Consider the following 20236-nt stretch of genomic DNA (forward strand, 5'->3'; position numbering starts at 1 on the left):
AGAAACAAACACTCCACGATAGAGCAAATGCACAGGCTCATCAATGAAATAGTACTAGCATTAGAAAACAAACAATACTGTACAGCCCTCTTTATGGACATCGAGAAAGCATTTGACAAAATAAACCATGAAAGTCTGCTACAAACAATCAGAAAACAATTCCCGGAGCAAATATACCAATTAATAAAATCCTACTTAAGTAGCAGAACCTTCGTAATAAAAATCAAGGACACATACTCTGAAGTTAAAGACATCAAGGCTGGGGTTCCGCAAGGAATTGTCCTAGGACCAATACTATACACATTATACACGGCTAATATACCAACAACTACCAATAGCAAAATACTGACATTCGCGGACGATACAGCTGTACTAGTCAGGCACACTAGCCCAGAAACAGCAGTCACATTGCTACAAGAACACATCACAAAAATAGAAAAGTGGCTGCAAGCTAAACAAATAAAAGCAAACCCCAACAAATGCAACCATATTACATTCACATTGCGAAAACAGACGCCACCAAACATCCTACTGAACGACACGCACATAACACAAACAAGACAAGTCAAATACCTAGGATTCCACATAGATACACAACTCACATGGAAACAGCATATTAAATCAATAATAGACAAAATACAGACAAGAAGGAGACAAATGCATTGACTAACAAGTCGAAAATCCAAACTAAGCATAGAAAATAAACTAAAAATATATAAAACAATTATAAAACCAATCTGGACATACGGAATACCAATATGGGGGACAGCAGCAAAGAGCCATATAAACAAAATAGAAACATTACAAGCAAAAATTCTGAGAACAATAGTAAACGCCCCATGGTACGTTAGAAACGAGGATATTCGGAAGGACTTGGGAATACCAACGGTCAAGGAGGAGATTACCAGATGCGCGGAAAGGTACAGAGAAAGAATAACAACACACCCAAACCGGATGGGCTACGGAAACGATCGACACAAGCATAGAAAGAAGACTAAAAAGGAAACACCCAGCTGATCTCATAAAGGATATAACCTAAAAAACACGAAGATGGTACCCCGCTGGGGGTAACCATCCACATGTTATTCAATCACATGTTAACAGCAAATGTCAACAACATTTTACCTAATGTCCCACTGGACAAATTGTAAAATTAAAAAACAAACAATAAAAAAAACGTTAAGAATTTTTTAAAGAATTCGAACATGAAAGTTGTAGAGGATAGTAACTTTTTCTGTGAAGGTTGCGCGTACGGGAAACACCATAGATCGAGTTTTCACGAGAAAATCAAGCGTGCGACTAAACCTCGCGAAATTATTTATGCGGATGTATGTGGACCTATGGAAGTCGAATCATTAGGCAAGAAAATCTATTTTCTCATGTTTATAGACGATTTTTCAAAATTCACGAAGATTTACTTCCTACGACATAAGTCAGAGGTAATAGAAAAGATAAAAACTTTTTGCCTAGAAGTCGAAAATGAATTTAACAGTAAGATCAAAGAAATTCATAGTGATGGAGGGAAAGAATTAAAAAATAAAGAGGTCAAAGAATTTTTAAGAAGTCAGGGAATTAGGCACACGACTAACGTCCCATACACTCCTGAACAGAATGGTGTCGCAGAAAGAGAAAATAGAACAATAGTAGAGGCAGGTCGGTCAATGTTATATTCGAAACCAAATCTATCGTTGTTCTTATGGGCCGAAGCGATGAACACAGCGGTGCATGTCATAAACAAGACCGGACCGACAAGACAGGAAAATAAAACACCATATGAACTGTGGTACGTGAAACCGCCAGATTTAGAAAAGTTTAGGGTTTTCGGTACTGAGTGCTTTGCACACATACCTGCAGAAAAGAGAAGAAAGCTTGACAAAAAGGCTAACAAAGGATATTTGGTAGATTATCTAGATGACGGACGAGAGTATCATGTGTACGGGCCGACTGTAAGAAATGTAATATTGAGCCGTGGCGTGATATTTAAGCCCGAATTAGAAACAGCGAAATTCGTTAATTTAAGTTTACCGAAAATTGTAGAACGCGAAGATGTGCGTGCGCAGAGCGATAAAGCATGTACGTATGAAAGTGCAGAGAGTGAACACGAAAAACAACCTGTAACTAGCGAGAATGTGAGACAATTGAGAGATAGAGGTAAGATCAAACGAACCGATTTTTATGGTAAGCCAGTAACGTACGTAGCGGAGAAATTACCGGTGGATTTTAACGAAGCGATGAGATCCGAAAAGAAAGAGTATGTAACAAGCGAAGAGCAACTGGCAGATATATGTACAAAAGCATGTTGCCGAAGCCAAGATTTAAATACCTAAGACAGAAGTTAGGTTTGAAAAATAAAAAAGGTATTAAAAGGTAATTGTTTGTAAGGATGTAGAGTTTTAGGGAGGGTGTTGAAGGTCACCACTTTTTTAAAGAAAACTCTACATCTGGTCTTTTTAGCTTTCTAAAACACTGAAGCCATCGACAGCGCATAGACACCAGAGACTGCGACGAAGGCAGAAGGCATAAACAGTCGACAGGCGACGTTGGCTTCGGGGTTTTTCAGTTATAGAGTAACACTGCTAGCGTGCGGATCTGGACCAGCTCATATTATTATTTCAATTTTTTGTACTTTTCACTTCCGTATTTCAAATATATTTTTCTACCTTATAATTTATCCACGCGTCTCTCTCATTATACATCTAATAACCTCAACAATATAGTATAACGTAATACAATATAACGTAATATAATACGTATAACGTAATACGACATGCGGAAATACCGCACGAAGACTTTTCCGACCTCATGTTTACGCATGTGTTATTGAGAATTTAAATGCGATAGGTAGAGAATTCTGACAAGCCACCTATCCTTGCGAACTTTGTATTCTTGCATTTACTATTTATTGTTTTATGATAACTCCATTTTCCTTTTTATAATTTTGTCCAACTCTGCAATTTTTCGTATGAAAGTGTATTAATTGATATGTTTAATTTGAATTTTTCATATCAATTTTGGTTTTACTGTTTTATTCACCTTTTTGCTTCATATAGACCTTGTTATTGTATTTATACTTTTGTAATAAATTAATAACGGTAAATATCTTAAAAATACAGTATATAAGTATAATATACGAATATACTATGAAAATATCATAAAGAATTATTTGCTTCATTGGAACTATTAAAATTATTTTTTTTATATTATATAATTTATATAATTTAAATCCACGAAAATAAATTGTGAACGAAATGTACCCCTGATTTAAAAGTGATTCCAAATTAGAATCATTTTAATGTGATTTAAAAATTGAAATTAATATTAAGTAATTAAAAATTATGTAATATTACAAAAATCTTTGAAGTATGTATTTGAGATTTTCTAAATTATAATTTCTTTAGGAATAAAGACCACTTTATCCAACGAAATGTAATTTTTCAATATATGTCTTATTTACAGAATTGCATAAACGTCTATAACGCTTTATAGATTATGATTTAATCTTGTAGTAGACATTATTTCTAATCGCAATATGCAATAGGTTATTGTACGCGAAACTAGGTTTATTACAACATTTTTCTGCGTCGTTCTAACTTATTTATGACGAAAAAATAACTTATGGTTAAATAGATAAAACTCGATCACTGACCAAAAATTTTTGTTAATTTTTTATACTTTTATCAAAAACCATTGTTTAAAGCATGTGCTATTTTATTATGTTACTACATATTTCATAAATGTTAGTTATAATAAAAATAAAAAATTTTGTTATTAGAAGTATATATTTCTCTCTTTCCTTCTTAAATTAAAACAATATATCGTTATATTACCTAAGAACATTTTCTCTATCTTAAATATAAATTCAATTTAATTTGTAATTAAATGTAAATTGAGTTACATATTACCATATATATATAACGAATTATGTATTAAGTGGTGAATATCCACTTTAAATTTCGCTTCTGCATAAAAGAAAAAGATTGCATTAAGCTAATATATTTCAAGGCAAAAGAAATAAGATATAATGATATATTAATTATGACTAAAGAATTGCATAGAATAAAAACGTTAAAATTCCATTGTTCTATATACTCATACAATTTTAGAAAGAAAATTTTAAATATTAAACTTCTACTTGACCTATGGAAGGTAATAATCATATGTACTTACAATATTCATTTTAAATTTCGTTTTCACATGAAACAGATTTTATTCTACTATACTAAAATATTTCAAAGGGAAGAGATGTGATGATATATTAAATACCGTTACGAATAGAATTATACAAATTTTAGAAGGAACATTCCAAAATAATGTAATTGTCAACATTTTGGTAACTTTCTAGTAACTTTTGGAACACGGATAAGCAAGCGCCTGCACCTGCGCCAGTGCGTGATTTGATCTGTATTTTTTTTTATCACAGTGTATACGACCATTGTCTGTATTGTATTTTGCGATGGTTATATTGTTGACATGGTTCGCTTTTTTTCACAGTTTATACGAACAACTTTATCAAATATGAAATTAAATACGTAATATTCATCATCACGTGATCACAATCACAATTCAAGATGATATGGACCGGCATTCTATATATTCCAGCTGTAATCGCACTTTTCTATTGGAATAATTTGTTATGGTGCTACTTTTTTGGTTTACTAACCATATCTTGCTTCTTCTTGGGATGTTTGATTGTCATATTCATCAACATTGCTCTTTCTCTGAAACATCACACTACTGCAACAACTTCAAAAACAATTGCAGAAATGGATGCTTTTCATAATCTGTTGATGGTGATTAATTTATATTATTAATATCAAATTTTTCATAACGATAATTATTGAACATACATGATATTTCATTTTTATAATTAAAAAATGTTAAATTTCAATTTTTAATGATAGAGGAAAAACATTCATAATCTATGTATAATAATCTATGTAATCTATATAAATAAAACTTCTTTGTCAAATTAATTTTGATATCAATATCAAAAGATCAAGAAATTATTGATAAAGATAATAAACAATAGAAAAAATTGTATATTATCTATGTTTGTTTCTCGTCAAAATGTTATTTCATTTTCATTATCATTTTGTAATTTTATAGTTTGCAGATTTTGTATAGCTTTAATCTTTTTATGTATATGTTTTACTTCAGTCAGAGGCTTATGACAACTAGTCTATATTTTGTGTAATAGATATTATTAGAGTTCATATTCCATATTTTATGACATTATTCTATCAAAATAGTTTTCTTATTTTGTAAAGTTTTGTATTTTTTTATCTATGTATATTGTATTATGAAAACATTTTTTATTATACTAAGACTTATATTTATACAAATATACGTATAGATATATTTAAAAATATCTGATTATTTTTACTTCAATGTTCATCAATTTTTTAATTGAATTTTAAAATATTATTTAAACATTATTAACTTAAATATGTATATAAATACATTGTAAATATATTAATTATTTAAAAAATTATTGATTATTTCAGAAGGGGTACGTAGCTAAAACTGAAAATACTAAGAAACATGTCAGATATCCATTGGTTTTTACTCGTATGGTGGATGGAGCTTTGCAGAATTTATTGGACTTAATTTTTCAAGACTTTGTTGGTCTTTGGCTAAACGAATTAGCTTTTAATTCTGAACAAATAATTGACAATATGAAGCAAGACATATGGGGTGCAATTCAAACTCTTCATGATCGTTTATCAAAAGTGGATCATACAAAACTAGTTGTTTGTAGTATAGTAAATAAAATAACATTCCATTTTGAAAAAATTAGACTTGCTCAAACAGCTTCGTGAGTTTAATTATATTTTTTAAATTATTATATATTATTTATTATATCAATTTTTTAAATCTTATATATATTTTTTTTTAATCTTATATATTTATTATATAGAAATTCCGCTTTGTTAAATAATTCTTTTTAAAAAAATTTTTGTATTTTATATAGAACACAAGGTGAAGATCCAGTATTTATTTTATCTACACACTTAATGTCACCTACAGCTGAACTAGACTATTTGAAGAAGGTCAGTGAATTGTATATCTTATTCTTGTTGCCACCTTGTTATTCTCTTGCTCCAATGAAATATTTATTGAGAGAAATTCTTACATGCAAAAGTAAGTGTATGGAACCATTATTTAATTATGGACATATACATAATATATATTTGATCTACATTTTATGACATTTTATCTTCCTTATTCCTTCAGTACTAAAACCAGCAATAGATTTAATAACAAATCCAGACTATATCAATCAGAAAATTTTATCATATATTGATCAACAACAACTTGCAGAAGCAATGCATAGAAAAACTTATGAGTATGCTGAATCATTTGAGGACTTCATTCGTATGATTAAAAGCTCTAAAGATCTAGAGGTTTTAAAGCATATCAGATATAATATTGTTACTGAAATTATGCAAGCTACAACAATACAAAATATTAAAAGAGCGCAAGGTTTAGATCCAGATACTAATGCATTTGGAAAGTCTGATGCCATTCAAGCTCGAAAATTGACGAGGTACATCAGTCAACTAACATATGCTAAAAATACATGTGAATGTCACATGCAATCATTAGGATGGAATGGATATCCTGTTCAGGTTATAAAATCACTTTTGTTTAATAAACAATAATAACAATTATATTTAAGGATAATATTTTATAGGCTAGTGATGTTACTGACGCAGCAATGGTTACAGAAGAAAGAATTTTGCCATTGCAATATATTTTAGACAATGTGATAGGTAGACGATACCTTTCTCAATTTCTCGAACAAGTTGCCAGTCAGGATTTGATTGGGTATTGGGCAGCTGTACAAGAATTACGCAATGCAGATAAATCTAATTGGCATCAATTGGGAGCTGAAATCTTTTACACTTATATAACATCTCCAACTGCTGAAATAAAAGTTGACAGAGCTATTCGTAAGAAAATGGAAAGCTTTTTGTTAGGTGATATAGGACCAAATGTATTTTACGAAGTTCAAGATAATGTTGTTAAAATTTTGGAAGAAAAGTATTATCCTTCTTTTATGGTTAGTGATCAATATAAAAATATGCAAGAAGCATTACTTAATGAAAGAGTAGATGGTTAGTGTAAAAATTTCATTATAAAAATGTAATTATATTAAAAATCAAATCAGTCATCATTAATGTAAAAGTAATTTTTAGACTTAGTGGAGGACCGACATATGGGAAATGGAACATTATCAGAAAATATATCTTTATTCGTTGGAGAACATTCAAACTATGCTCGCAGTAAATTGGACCAATTACAAGAAAAATTAAATAATAAAATGCAAGCTTTACAAGCATTAAAATCTTCGTTAAAACCAGAAAGTAAGGTTCTAAATTTTTTGGCCAAAGAAGTTGAATGGTTACAAAGTGAGAAAAAGCAATTAGAAGCACATTTAACTCATACAGAAATGTGGGCAGAACATTTGGGTCATTGGAGAGCAGAAGTGCAAAGTGCAGAAGTAAAAGCAAAATTCAAGCTGTTATAATCTAAATAGAAAATGTTTTTCGTTATTCAGTTTTAACTGAAAAAATAATTGTTAAACAGGTACCGGATAATGGAGAATCTCCACAGTTTGTTTTAGTTGTCCATATGACAGAAGGTGAGGACAACACTGAAAGTATATATAGTGGTTGGGTCGTACTAAGAAAATTACAAGATTTTCAAGATCTTCACAGAAAACTTCGCCAATTGTGTTCTAATGTGAAAAATTTAGATTTACCTTCGCAACCTTTAAAGTTTTTTGGAAAGTCTGATAAAAATACTTTGGACAAAGCTAAAATGCAAATACAAAAATATTTAAATGTAAATTTCTTAAATGTTATTAATGTAGTAAAGCATTGTTTAGATAATCATCTTAACTGTTAACGTTCTTAGTTTGTTTTAGAAGATGAAAAATTGAATCAGAGCGAGGCTTTATATACATTCCTAAGTCCAAGTTCAGAACATTTGAAATATGCTCCTCCTTCTCCTAAAAAATCTCGATTCTCTTTATCGACGTTATTTAAAACGTAGGTAGCTATATTATTTGAGACGCCGAAAACCAAATGGATGCAAGTGACATTTTCCTGATATAAAGGAAATCGAGTTTAAAATTCAAATGTGTTACAAAAATTCCACATGAAGCCTCTATAAAAATTACGTTATATTTCATTCTTAACATCAGGATCATATGCACAAATTTCCAACAAATTTCATCTTTTAGCTTATTGAATATGAGTTATCTATGAGTTATTGAATATATGGGAAATAATATTATTTATTTAGTAGTCTAGATACTTTTATACAATGTTGGATTATACAACGTTGGATTTATACAACGTTAAATTGTTCACAACATTACATTTAACGATTTACCTAACTATTTCTTTTTTTAAGTAAAAAATTTGAGAAATATCACTTGCATTCCTTTAGTTCGAAATTCATTTGATAATAACTGTATATTTGTTATAAAAATTTAATTTCTTTAAATTACAACTTGTTTTAGATCTAACAACAACAGTGAATTGCGTGATAAGGAAGAGGAAGAAGATTATTCATTGCTATTAGATGATACAGATAGTGGTCGATCAGCCACGGATGGAATTTTTAATGTTAATAAAGACGCAATAGCAGAACCTCTTTATACACTTTTAGGTGAAATTTTCGATCTACGAGGAGTATTTCGATGGCTTCGACGGTCATTAATTACCTTCGTTCAAATTACCTATGGCCGAACTATAAACAGGTTTGTTTTTAGTTTTAAACGTAAACACACATTGAACAAAAGGGTAATACATTACAGAGCTAATTAAATTTATAGATGAAAGAATTTTCTTCGCTTCAAAAATTTCATCAGGCTACAACACAACCAAATTTTATTTATTTTCCTTTAATGATTCTTGTCATACCTTAATCAAATTCAAATTTTATATTTAAATCTATCCTTGATTAAAATGGTTATTGTGATACATTATTAGGTCAGAAGGTAGTGTTGTTATTAGAATTGCCCTTTGATCAACATTTTAAGGTTGAAATAAAATATCAGTATCCCTTGCATTCAGTGTGCACCAAGTAAAATTAAAAAATATTCCTTTTATAATTAAGGCATAAAGTATAATATAATAAATATAATTATCAGGCAAATCAGAGATACTATTGCATGGGTGTTCTCAGAGCCAATGCTTCATTACTATATACAATTGTTTACGAAATCATGGTGGCCAAATGGTCATTTAGTTTTTGAAGCAAATTTTCGTACAGACGAAGAAAAACTAAAAACGAGAGGCGAAGCACGAAGACAGTTCTTAAATAACATTCCTGATGTCTTAACAAATTTAGTAGGAGCACAAAGTGCACAACGTGGTGCAATAAAAATATTTGATTCTTTACAGAATGTGAATTTAAATAAACAATTATTTTATGTAAGTTATTCTCAAGTAAAAAAGACGAACTATGTCATGTTAATTATATTCTATTCACTTTTTCTACTTACAGGATATCTTTGAAGTTCTGATGTACGAAGTATTTCCGGAATTTAAACGAAAACAATAAATTTTACTTAAAATTATTTTTTTTTATATTATTTAACTAATTATTGTATTTTACATCGTTATACAAAGAAGAATTATGTACATTACGTATACGTTTTATTTAAGTCGAATAAGTATTTTATTTGTATGAAGTGATACGGTATATGTAAGCGTCAATAAAGTATTAAAAATCTTTATAGTAAGAAAAAATGCTTTGAAGTTTTGAACTTTATCTTGAAATTAAATAGTATCACAAAAAAGATTTATATCACATAGAAATAATATAAATTATTTTTTAATAATTATAATCTGTAAAACATTACATCTGTATAAGATGAAGCTCATTATTTGCAATGGTCTTCAATATGATTTATCAAAATCTCAACATTTTGTTTGTTCAAATGATTAATTCTGATGATATAAAATTTATAAAATATTAATACACTGTACAAATTGGTAGTGAAATATATAAATATTTATATAGGGTTTTGAATAGTGGCTATTGCAAAACAGATTGATTATACTTTACAAATCAATATAATATACATATTTATTCATATATCTTTATTTCAGCATATTTTAAATATCTTTATAGAATGTATACACAATGTAAACAATTTTTTATATATAATTTTCTTTCATGCATTAAAAAATTTCGAGCATAATTTCATGAAACACGATCCATGTATATCTTAAACGTAAATTGATTCTTTTATAATAAAGTCATTTCATAAGTCATGCCATTTCAATATTTGCCATTTGAGATTCTTTTAAACACATTGATATATTTTACGGAAATATATAGTAATTTAACTAGCTCCACAAAAAATATATACTTCAATAATATGTACAATTCAAAATCTCAAATATGATCAATTTTTCTCAAATTCAAATAATAATAAAAAAAAAAACAAGAAAGGAAAGAAAGTAAAAAACAAATATTAAAAGAATTAAAATTTGCTATCCTTTATTAGCTGAATTATCATTAGAAATAATTTTCGCATAAAAGGAGTAGTTAATTTCAATAATTCACTTAGATTAATATAATTTTATGATCAACAATTCAATAAACAATCTTGAGACAACAAATCTTGAGATACAAAAATTAGGAAATTAAACAGTAATTTTCTGCAATTTTTTAGATTTGCATATTTTAATGTAAATCTTAATTGGATAATATCTTAAATATAAAATTGTACAGTTAATAAAAAGATAACTATAATTGAAATAAATACAGCTAATTTTTAACAAAAGGAAAAATAATTTATAAAATAAGCAAGTGAAATGTAAATTCATATACAACAAAATATACCATAAATTGAAAAAATCAAAAGAAAAAGAAAAATGAGCTATTGCTTTTTAATTTCCTAAGTACAAAAATGACATTACTTATGTGATGACTTAACATTCAAATGGAGAATGCAGTGATTTGTGTAATTATTAAAAATATAATCTAAAGATATAGATTACTTAAATGTAGCTGGAAAAGGGACTAGTTTTTATATTAATTGATATTATTGTTCTATATGAGAATATTAATCATTCTCTTTCCATGAACTATAAATTGTTTATAAAGCATGTAATTATTTATCTTTATTACTACCATAAATTTTTAACCAAAACTTACATTAATGAATTGATGAATATATGCATATTTTGGTTATCAATCTTCATAGACAAATTAAAATACATGGATAAAAAAATATATAATATAAATATTTATTCACAGAAGAAACAAAGATATATTCTTAAATATTAACATTATAAATACAAAGTCTGATAAAAAAGTGGCTCTATGAACATAAATGAATATATCTTAAAATCCTATTATAAATAACATTTGCATAACAATATATATAATAAAAATGAAAAAATTTATATGAAAATGTACACAGCATTCTAAACTTTGCAATATAATATGAATATATGTAATATTATAATGACATTTGATTTTTCATTTGGGAAAGACATTGTACATAATGATACAATGCAAAATATTTTCAGATTTATCTGTCATTAATATACCAAGAACATTAAAACTTATTAAAAGCATAAAAATTAAAATATTAATTGTCGTAAAATTTGTCATTAATATGAACAAAGTTTTTTAAAATTCATTTGTAATCAATATATCAATGTATATCAATATATCAAAAATATAAAAACTAAAGCACTTATTAAGTACATGTTTCCCAATTTAATGAGGTCGAAGAGATCCAAAAATAAATTCCATAAACATTTTGTTACATATTAATAAACAGATGTCCCAATTGAAAATTATGTAAACAGGATAATTAAATGAAAATGTTTGTTTCAAAGAAATCTACATAAAATTAAAATAACTTCTATAACTAACATTTAAGATATACAAGTATTTTTTATCAAACCTTGTATGTTATATGGAAAGTAGAAATTGTTATAACGTAATGGTATAAAAGTAACAATATACCATAGCGTAACATTGATATTGAAGGAAAAAAGAAACAAATTATTGGCATGTTATAAATATATATAAATATACAGTATCTAGTATTTAAACATGTAATATAAATACTGTTATGTCTTTAATGGCATCGACTAGAATTACTTTAAAAATATTATTAAAAATGACGAGAATTTTTATTACTCATGAAAATTGATGAAAATAATGTAATTCTGAATCTGTAAGAACTTTATCGACTATTATAACAATTTATAAAATTTTTTTTACAGAAATCGCGTGTAAATTAATAAATAATACCTTCATGTACATATAATGAATATGTCTTAATTTTACATGAAATTAAAGGCTGTATTTCCCTTTAAATTGTATAGGACTTTTAAATGACACATGATATTGTTGACTAGTTGGATCCCTTTTTCTATTGCAAGAAGTATACACGTTACCAAAATGTATACCAATCTCCATTTACTTGGCAGTGAACTCGGGCCAATAATTTACATAATAACGATGTGTTAAACCTTCAAATAGCCTATCCAGCCACATTGGTAAACCATCCAAAAGATTGTCCTGGCATAAAACATTATTTCCACCCTGTAATATAAAAGTTTGTAAATACAAAGAACAGTTCAATTTCTAGAATATAAATAATAATACAAGAATTTTTTGAAAGAGAAATTGATTTTAATATCATATATTTTTAAATATTACTGTATTATATTAATTATCGCAACTCAACAATAGGAAATGTGAGATATAAAAAGCATACCTCTTCTTCAGAAGCATCAGATTCATTGGAACTATTAAAACCTATAAATGCGCCAGCTTCTGCATCATCTGTTCTTCGAGTTAACTGCTTTGTCATTCGTTCTATTCTCTATACATGAAAATATCATACATGTATATAAAAATTATCATCTTTGCACTATTATTTAATAAATACATGATTTAAAATATTGGGTTTTCAACTTGGGTGATTTTGTTATTACCACCTAATAACAAAATCCGCAACCACTTAGTTGTCAACCCAATAGTTATATATACATATATAAAACATATATACCTTAGAACCTTTGCCTTTAGTACATTCTGGATGTTTGGCATGGTACATACAAAAATATTTACGATGCCCATTTAGAGACAATACAGTACCAACACAATTCTTGGCATTTATGTTCAGTTCTTTTTGTTCCGGCAAGGTAAGAGATAACAGTTTTTTATACCACTCTAACCCTCTTTCGAGAGACAAATGTCCAAACATAAGAGTTTTATTTTTCCTGTAATAATACCAATTACTTTTTATTTTTATATTACAATTATAATATATTTTTATTAATATGTTGAATTTACCTATAAGGCCACACAGCTTTATGAAAAGCTGGTAATAATTTTAGTCTACTTTGAACGTCGACTAATAATATAATGGTTCTACAACCTGGTTTTAATAGTCGAACTAAACCATTGTATTTCTCTGCCCGCAATTCGTGTAATCGCAATTGTGGCTGTGACGGCGTTGGTTTATTATTATCCTTACATTGAGCACGTTCAGCTTGAATACTTGCTTCCTCTAATTTTCTGTATGATTTTAAAAACCAATATAATCAAATGGATTTGATTTTCAATATTATTTTAAAGAATCCAAACTAATATAAAAACTCAAAACGGAATTTATATAAATTAAATATAAAATGAGAATGATGTTAAAATATAAAAAATTGAAATTTTGAATCTTCTAAACTAAGTAAAACATCATTTTAACATGATGTTACTTACGCTAGATATGACATTCCATACCCCGCAGCACCAATTAACATTAAAGTAGCAATTACTGATACTAAAGGCAATATTTGCTCCTTAGTAAGACTATCAGAAATATAATCTACGGCTAATAATGCTTTTCCAATAAGTTTGTCTACAGTACCCTGTACAAAATTACATTTAAAATTAATTTTAAATTGTGATGTAAGATAGGAAGTTAATCTTAGTCTCTTTTGAGCAAAAACTAGAATGCATACCTGTGCATGTTCATCTGCTAGTTCTCCTACAACTGCGGCATATGGTAAAGCTTCCGATGCACGTAATAATCTTTGTATGGTTTGTTCTAAGTTGCGACGTGTTTCATTCCACTGAGTTTCATCTTGAGCAGCTTCAATCCAACCAGTAGGTAACCATTCATATTTCAAATGATTCGCGTCCCTTCTCCAAATAATGACAATATGTAATAAAGGCTCTAAAGGACTACCTTCTCCTGTTGATAATGCTGATACAAATTCTGGTTGTGTATCCTTAAATACGTACGTATATCGTACCCTTTCAGTACTGTAAATTAAACATTGTAAAATAAAATAATCTATAATAATAATCTATAATAATAAAAATAGTATATTAAAATTGTTTCAGAAAAAATTGTGTGTATAACTCTATAATTTATTGTTTATTAGTTAATACATTTGAAAGTTTAATTCAAAACTTTCTTCTCTAGTAATTTTGTATAAATTGAGTAATATAAATATCTATAATTTCAAATTTATTGAAGTAGTTAAATCACATAACGCATTATGTGCATATTAAATGAGTAAATATTGGTGAGTTATAAGTCATAATAAACCATAATAAAAAAATATTAATCAAATCATTCATGATAGAAAATAGTAAAATCATTACATAATAAATGCAATTTAACCTGTAATAAGAATGAAATATTTTAAAATTCACATATATTTGAAGCATTGTTACCTGTAAGATGATTCTAAAGCTGCTTGTCTAAATTTATGCCTAGCTAAATCATGAAGAGGACTATTTTGTTGTGATATTAAAACTGCACATAATCGTTTTTGAGGTCTTAACCACTCAGGTGGACAAACTGAGTCTAGCATTGCTTGATTTGAAAGTCTTGGTAGAGCAAGGAATTTATTATTTGAAATAACATTGTGCATTGTGTCACTTGATATATCTTTCATACTAACAGATGCCATAGGTTTCTCAGAATTTTCATTAAATAACAATAAAGTATCCAAATCCACAGAAATTTTATATTTCATTACAATAAGTTCAGTATCTAGTTTTCCCGTCTACAAAGAAAATTGTCATTAAAATAATTGAAAAATTACATAATTCAATATGTGAAGTAAAAATAAAATGTACCTGAACAAAACCAAATGCAACACGGTCTCTATAATAAAATGCAATGAATAGATATCGTAATCTCACAGATTCTTTCTTATCAAATATTAAAGCTCGAATTCGATTATCAATCCATCCTGAGAGGAAATTATCTACATTATTTTTATTTATATTAGGTATTAATTTATATGGAAATTTGTTTCGTAAGAAGTCTGTAAAAGAAATAAACAATTTAATTCTATCACGCTACAAAGTAGAAATATGAAGTACATTATATAATACATACCAACAATCTTTTGGATACTAAAAAGAGATTCTTTATATACACTTGTACGGCCATCTATTGTAACAACAAGACATGGTAGTGAATGAATTCCTAGTTTCCTTGCTAAAGCAGACTCTTTTTCAGCATGTGCAGTTGCTAAACCAAGACCCAGTGGTTCTAGCTCATCAATCAAACGTCGCCATGTTGGTTCTACTTGTAAACATGCAAAACACCAGTCCGAATAAAATAATATCAGATAAGGTGTACGTAAAGTTTTTGGTACTATTACATTTTCAAATGATCTGCAAAAATCATTCATATTTAAAATATTTATAATATAATAATACAAACAAACATAGTATTGATTTGCTCAGAAAGTTCATAGTGTTTTTGAAATTGGAATCTGGTTATAGAACATATAAAATAGCAAAATATATAATATTGGATTGAAATAGATATTTCTAGCTGAACATTAAATGCAGCAATTACTAAGAATACTTCTAATAAATGGTAAAATGTCATTATGAAAATATGCTTAATAAAATTTTAATTCTATTACCATGAAATTTTTTTAAATTTTGTTATTGCTTCCCAAACAATACAATACAACCCACGTATATATGTATTAGATACTTTTTAACAGAATGATACAAACCGATATGTGATGCTCATCTTATAGAAAAGTGAAATGTCTCGATTTTGATAATGAAATTTGAAGTTTCTGGCAAATAGTTCTTCCAATGGATCAAAAACATTGTTAAAGTGACTATTGTCTCTTCGTTGCCTAGAAATACTTTCTTCTGTAATTCCATGATTATCAAATTTCCTTCTTCTTTCTGGATCTGTTAAAATCTAAAAACAAGAAAATTTCTAGTGAAAGGAGGTGATAAATTACATTATATTTTTTATTGGTATTAATTTTACCTCATAAGCTTTGGTAATTTCCACAAATTTGTTTTCTGCACCTGGGTGATTGGTTTTATCTGGATGCCTAAGGAAATAAATTTTATTTGGGAAAATAAATTCAATTCATTGTATTCGCACTGTAATCCAAGGTACAGAAATAAGAAATCATTTGAAATTATTTATCTCTGCTTTTTGATCAGATATCATTCATTTGCTACAATAATGACATAAATCAAAATTTACAGTTTTTAAGTCATTAATATATAAGAAACAGTTGTGTTGTTTTAAGGATGAATGTGAGTTTATTAAACTGGATGAAAATATTATAATATTTTTATACAAATTGATCAGCTTATTACAACAATCTGTGATTTTAATACAATGTTCTTACAAAATTATAACGATTCAAGACATTCAATCTTGTTTTCCCTGAATTTTTTATTTTTGAGTTATTTTATATTGTTTCAGCAAATGAACGATATACTTAAATAATTGGCATACTTTAGTACAATGTCAATGAAGTCTATAATTCTAAATATAAAATAGCTTATTTTTGTTAATAGCAAACACCTTCAGTATATTCAAATGGTTTCTAAAATATAAAAAAATAAGAGTGAATATTAATCTTCATAAAATAATAATGAAATAATAGAGAATCCTATACGTACCATTCTTTGACAAGATTTTTGTACGCTTTTCTAATTTCTTGTAAGGTCGCACGTTTGTGAACACCTAATATTTTATACGGATTTCCCAATGACTCACTTGCGCTGACCGTCGACAATAGGTGGGTTGTTACGATAAAAATCACAATAAAAAATGAGAACCTCATTAATAATTCTATATTAATCGCTTTCCTATTACTATTATTTGATCGTTTGGCTACTGACTCAGAGGTTCTTAAAAAATTAATCGATAACATTATTTGTGACGCAGTTTTCACATGAATGTATATCTAGTTGATTTACAGCACTTAACATCGAGTCTGCATCGATTAAAACTATCCTTTCTTTGTCTTGCAATATTTAACGAACATGTTCAAATCACGAATTTTTTTCTTATCTTTGCACCGGAAACTCTGTCATTGCAATTTTATAGTGATGTTTCTCGACAACCATGTTGTCAAATGGAATGGAATATACAGTGGACACTAAATCTTAGGCTTAGAATGCTCTAGTAGGATAGGATAGAATCGATTACGAGATGGCGTTAAAATACATTTTCAATTTTCACTTTTTCTATGTTTATCTTCTCTTATATCTTAAGAAGTAAAACAAAAGTTCAAGAAATATTTTTATTATATTATTTAGATGATAGACATATTACTTAGATAGAAACTGTTCCTCATACAAATTAGAGTACGAAGAAATTTATTTTACTAAATTATGCCCACATTCTAGTATCTTGTAATTTACTTTTATTTTAAATTAAAATTACAATTTCTATGTGTTATTTGTTCTCATTGAAAGGAATTAATAGTAAATTAGAAAAAAATAATTATATATTTTTGGTTACATAAATTATTAATTAATCTTATTATGCTATTTTATTGCATATAAAATTATGTTTATAATGGACACTTTATTTAGTGATATTTTGTTACTAAAAAATATAACAAATTATCAAACTATCTAGTGATTTATTTTTAAATCTAATAACTAAAGCACCGTTGGCGCCACTTTCTCTCTCTCTTAAAAATTTATAAAAATAGATCAGGCAGTTTCCAATTAAATTACCCAGTTTATAGAACAAATCGATTACTTGTCGTCAAAGAAAACACATTTCAAATCTAGCGAATGTGTGCAATTATGAGGAAATATGTTCTGTCATGACTTGTATCAAAATATAACAGCATATACATATTCCTTATATTCCTACATACTCTGTTGTTTGAACGAGATGTGAACTACTTAATTATATTGGTTTCGTCGTCTTCTATCATATTACACGTTCATATGTATTATTGAGAAAAATATAAAAGAAATACTGAATCCCTATAATATTAATTTTTACGAATAAATCGATGTCTCAACATTACTATTTTTCGATGGTCATAGACTGTGACGTGTGACATAACATCTAATATTATAGATCTACTTTAATATAGAAAAATGGCTACTTGGGCTGAAGATGAAATCGGACGAAAATGGGATCGGTGTTTTACTGATGCTATATTTAAGTTTGGTAATTATAATTCAATAATCGACTCCTGATGGACATTAAAATAATAAAAGATCGAATTTATTTATTATAATAATAACGACATCTTCATAGGAGGAGGAATTCTACTTGGAGGAGTATTCTCCCTATTTTTTTTCAAACGTAAGTTTTAAATCACTTAATACATTTTTTTAACAAAAGAATCCTCACATATTTTCTAATATTAATAAAAATTTGCATTTAATATCATAATAGATTTAATTTGTCTTTGTTCAAATGAGTACGTAACTTTTGGAAGTTAACTTCAAATTTTGACTGAAAAATACAAGTAATATAATATTATACGTTCAATTTCATATAATTTTACATTTTTAGACAAATATTTCTCTCGCTTTCAAATTTTAGGTAATGAAAGTTGTTTCGTTACATATATGATATAGGTTAGGTTCTACGATATTTCCAATCTGAAATTTTAATAAGATATTATTATTAGATATCTGTTATCTTATTAATTAGACAGTTTAATATTATGCTGTTCAGAAAATTCGTAACGAAAATTAAGAAAGATTTAATTAGAAGTAGACTTTTTACCATCTACAACGTCACAAATCTTTATTGAAAAATTATTTGCCGCTTTTTATGGTAAATTTCAAATTCACTAAGCTTTCAGTTAAAAAAATTCAAATAGCTTTTACAGGCTTCTGAGGTATTTAATTTTTTATCTATAATGAACTAATGACATCTATAATGACAAACTAATAATGAAACAATATTGTACCTCTGTAAATGAGGCAGATAAAGATGAATATTTCAGCTACTATTTAATAGCTGAATAGCTGAATTTAATAATGAATATTCGTTGTCTCTCCTTTATTCTCTTTAGTGTCCAACTAAGAGCAGTATTTGTTTGAAAATTTTATTTAATAGAATAAAAGAAAACTACAAAATTTTTGAACAATTCAATAATCGAAAAATCTCATGATTTAATCATATATATCATTATTATGTATTTATTATTAATATTTTAACAAATATATGAATATGTATGTATTACAAAATAATATAAATATTAATCTTCTTTTAGGAAGAAAGTGGCCTATTATAACTGGCGGAGGCTTTGGATTAGGTATGGCATATGCTAATTGTCAAGAAGATTTGAATTCGACAATAAGACGACAAAAATCCAGGGAATGTAGTAAGCCAAATAAAGAAAAACCAGCTGAAGAGAAGAAAAGTTCTTAGCAAGCTTCCTGTGAAAAAAATTGTTATGCTGTTATCAGACAACATACAATATACCAATAAACTAGTTGAACTTGTATTATAGTGTCATACAAAATAAACTCTTTCATGGCTTTAAATTAACATAATTTAAAAATGTGAAATATACATATTTATTATTTACTTTACTATCATTAGCATTTAAAAAATAAATATTCAAATGATTATAAATAAAATATTTATTTTGTATATTCGGTATTTTCAATGTTTTTTTATATATCGATTATTTTTATAAAGAAAAATCGAAACATTTTAGAACTATAAAAATAGTTACAAAACAATAATTTATGATATCAATGATATTTTGCTATACAAAGTTAAATATATAAAATTCATTTTTATATCATTCATAAAAAATCATTTTTGTTTCCAAACATTATTTTATAAAGACTATGCTTTTTATGTAGTACAGTACTTGCTAAATATTGAAAATATATATTATAAAATATTTATTCACGCATATCGGCATATTTAAGATAACAGGAAAAGTTAATTTTACAATGCTTATTT

At 27.3% G+C, this 20236-nt stretch overlaps 3 protein-coding genes across 4 annotated transcripts; 2 read left to right on the forward strand and 1 right to left on the reverse strand.

The window, feature by feature from the left end:
* Positions 1 to 4362: 4362 nt before the first annotated feature.
* Positions 4363 to 9764, forward strand: LOC122572431 (sorting nexin-25). 2 transcript variants are annotated; one of them, XM_043737378.1, is made up of 11 exons: positions 4363 to 4790; positions 5505 to 5815; positions 5972 to 6141; positions 6235 to 6629; positions 6695 to 7118; positions 7200 to 7504; positions 7591 to 7848; positions 7921 to 8054; positions 8531 to 8770; positions 9164 to 9446; positions 9520 to 9764. In XM_043737378.1, exons 1-11 carry the CDS (start codon positions 4569 to 4571, stop codon positions 9574 to 9576), a joined length of 2799 nt encoding a protein of 932 aa, XP_043593313.1. In that variant the 5' UTR covers positions 4363 to 4568; the 3' UTR covers positions 9577 to 9764. The 2 variants fall into 2 exon arrangements, with proteins under 2 accessions (XP_043593313.1, XP_043593314.1); XM_043737379.1 differs by having other exon boundaries at positions 6322 to 6629.
* Positions 9765 to 10799: 1035 nt separating this feature from the next.
* Positions 10800 to 17635, reverse strand: LOC122572432 (dnaJ homolog subfamily C member 16). Its single transcript, XM_043737380.1, has 12 exons — positions 16957 to 17635; positions 16307 to 16373; positions 16038 to 16234; positions 15404 to 15684; positions 15139 to 15329; positions 14731 to 15065; positions 14010 to 14313; positions 13768 to 13916; positions 13345 to 13569; positions 13058 to 13271; positions 12764 to 12871; positions 10800 to 12588 (listed from the first exon to the last, which is right to left on the reverse strand). The coding sequence occupies exons 1-12, from the start codon at positions 17208 to 17210 to the stop codon at positions 12463 to 12465; spliced, it is 2451 nt and encodes an 816-aa protein (XP_043593315.1). The 5' UTR covers positions 17211 to 17635; the 3' UTR covers positions 10800 to 12462.
* A 391-nt stretch (positions 17636 to 18026) lies between these two features.
* LOC122573164 (MICOS complex subunit Mic10-like) lies at positions 18027 to 19810 on the forward strand. Its single transcript, XM_043739205.1, has 3 exons — positions 18027 to 18472; positions 18563 to 18610; positions 19533 to 19810. The coding sequence occupies exons 1-3, from the start codon at positions 18400 to 18402 to the stop codon at positions 19688 to 19690; spliced, it is 279 nt and encodes a 92-aa protein (XP_043595140.1). The 5' UTR covers positions 18027 to 18399; the 3' UTR covers positions 19691 to 19810.
* The last annotated feature ends 426 nt before the right edge of the window (positions 19811 to 20236 follow it).

The sequence above is a fragment of the Bombus pyrosoma genome, linkage group LG11 (genome assembly GCF_014825855.1).
Source record: "Bombus pyrosoma isolate SC7728 linkage group LG11, ASM1482585v1, whole genome shotgun sequence".
NCBI classification, from domain to species: Eukaryota; Metazoa; Arthropoda; class Insecta; order Hymenoptera; family Apidae; genus Bombus; species Bombus pyrosoma.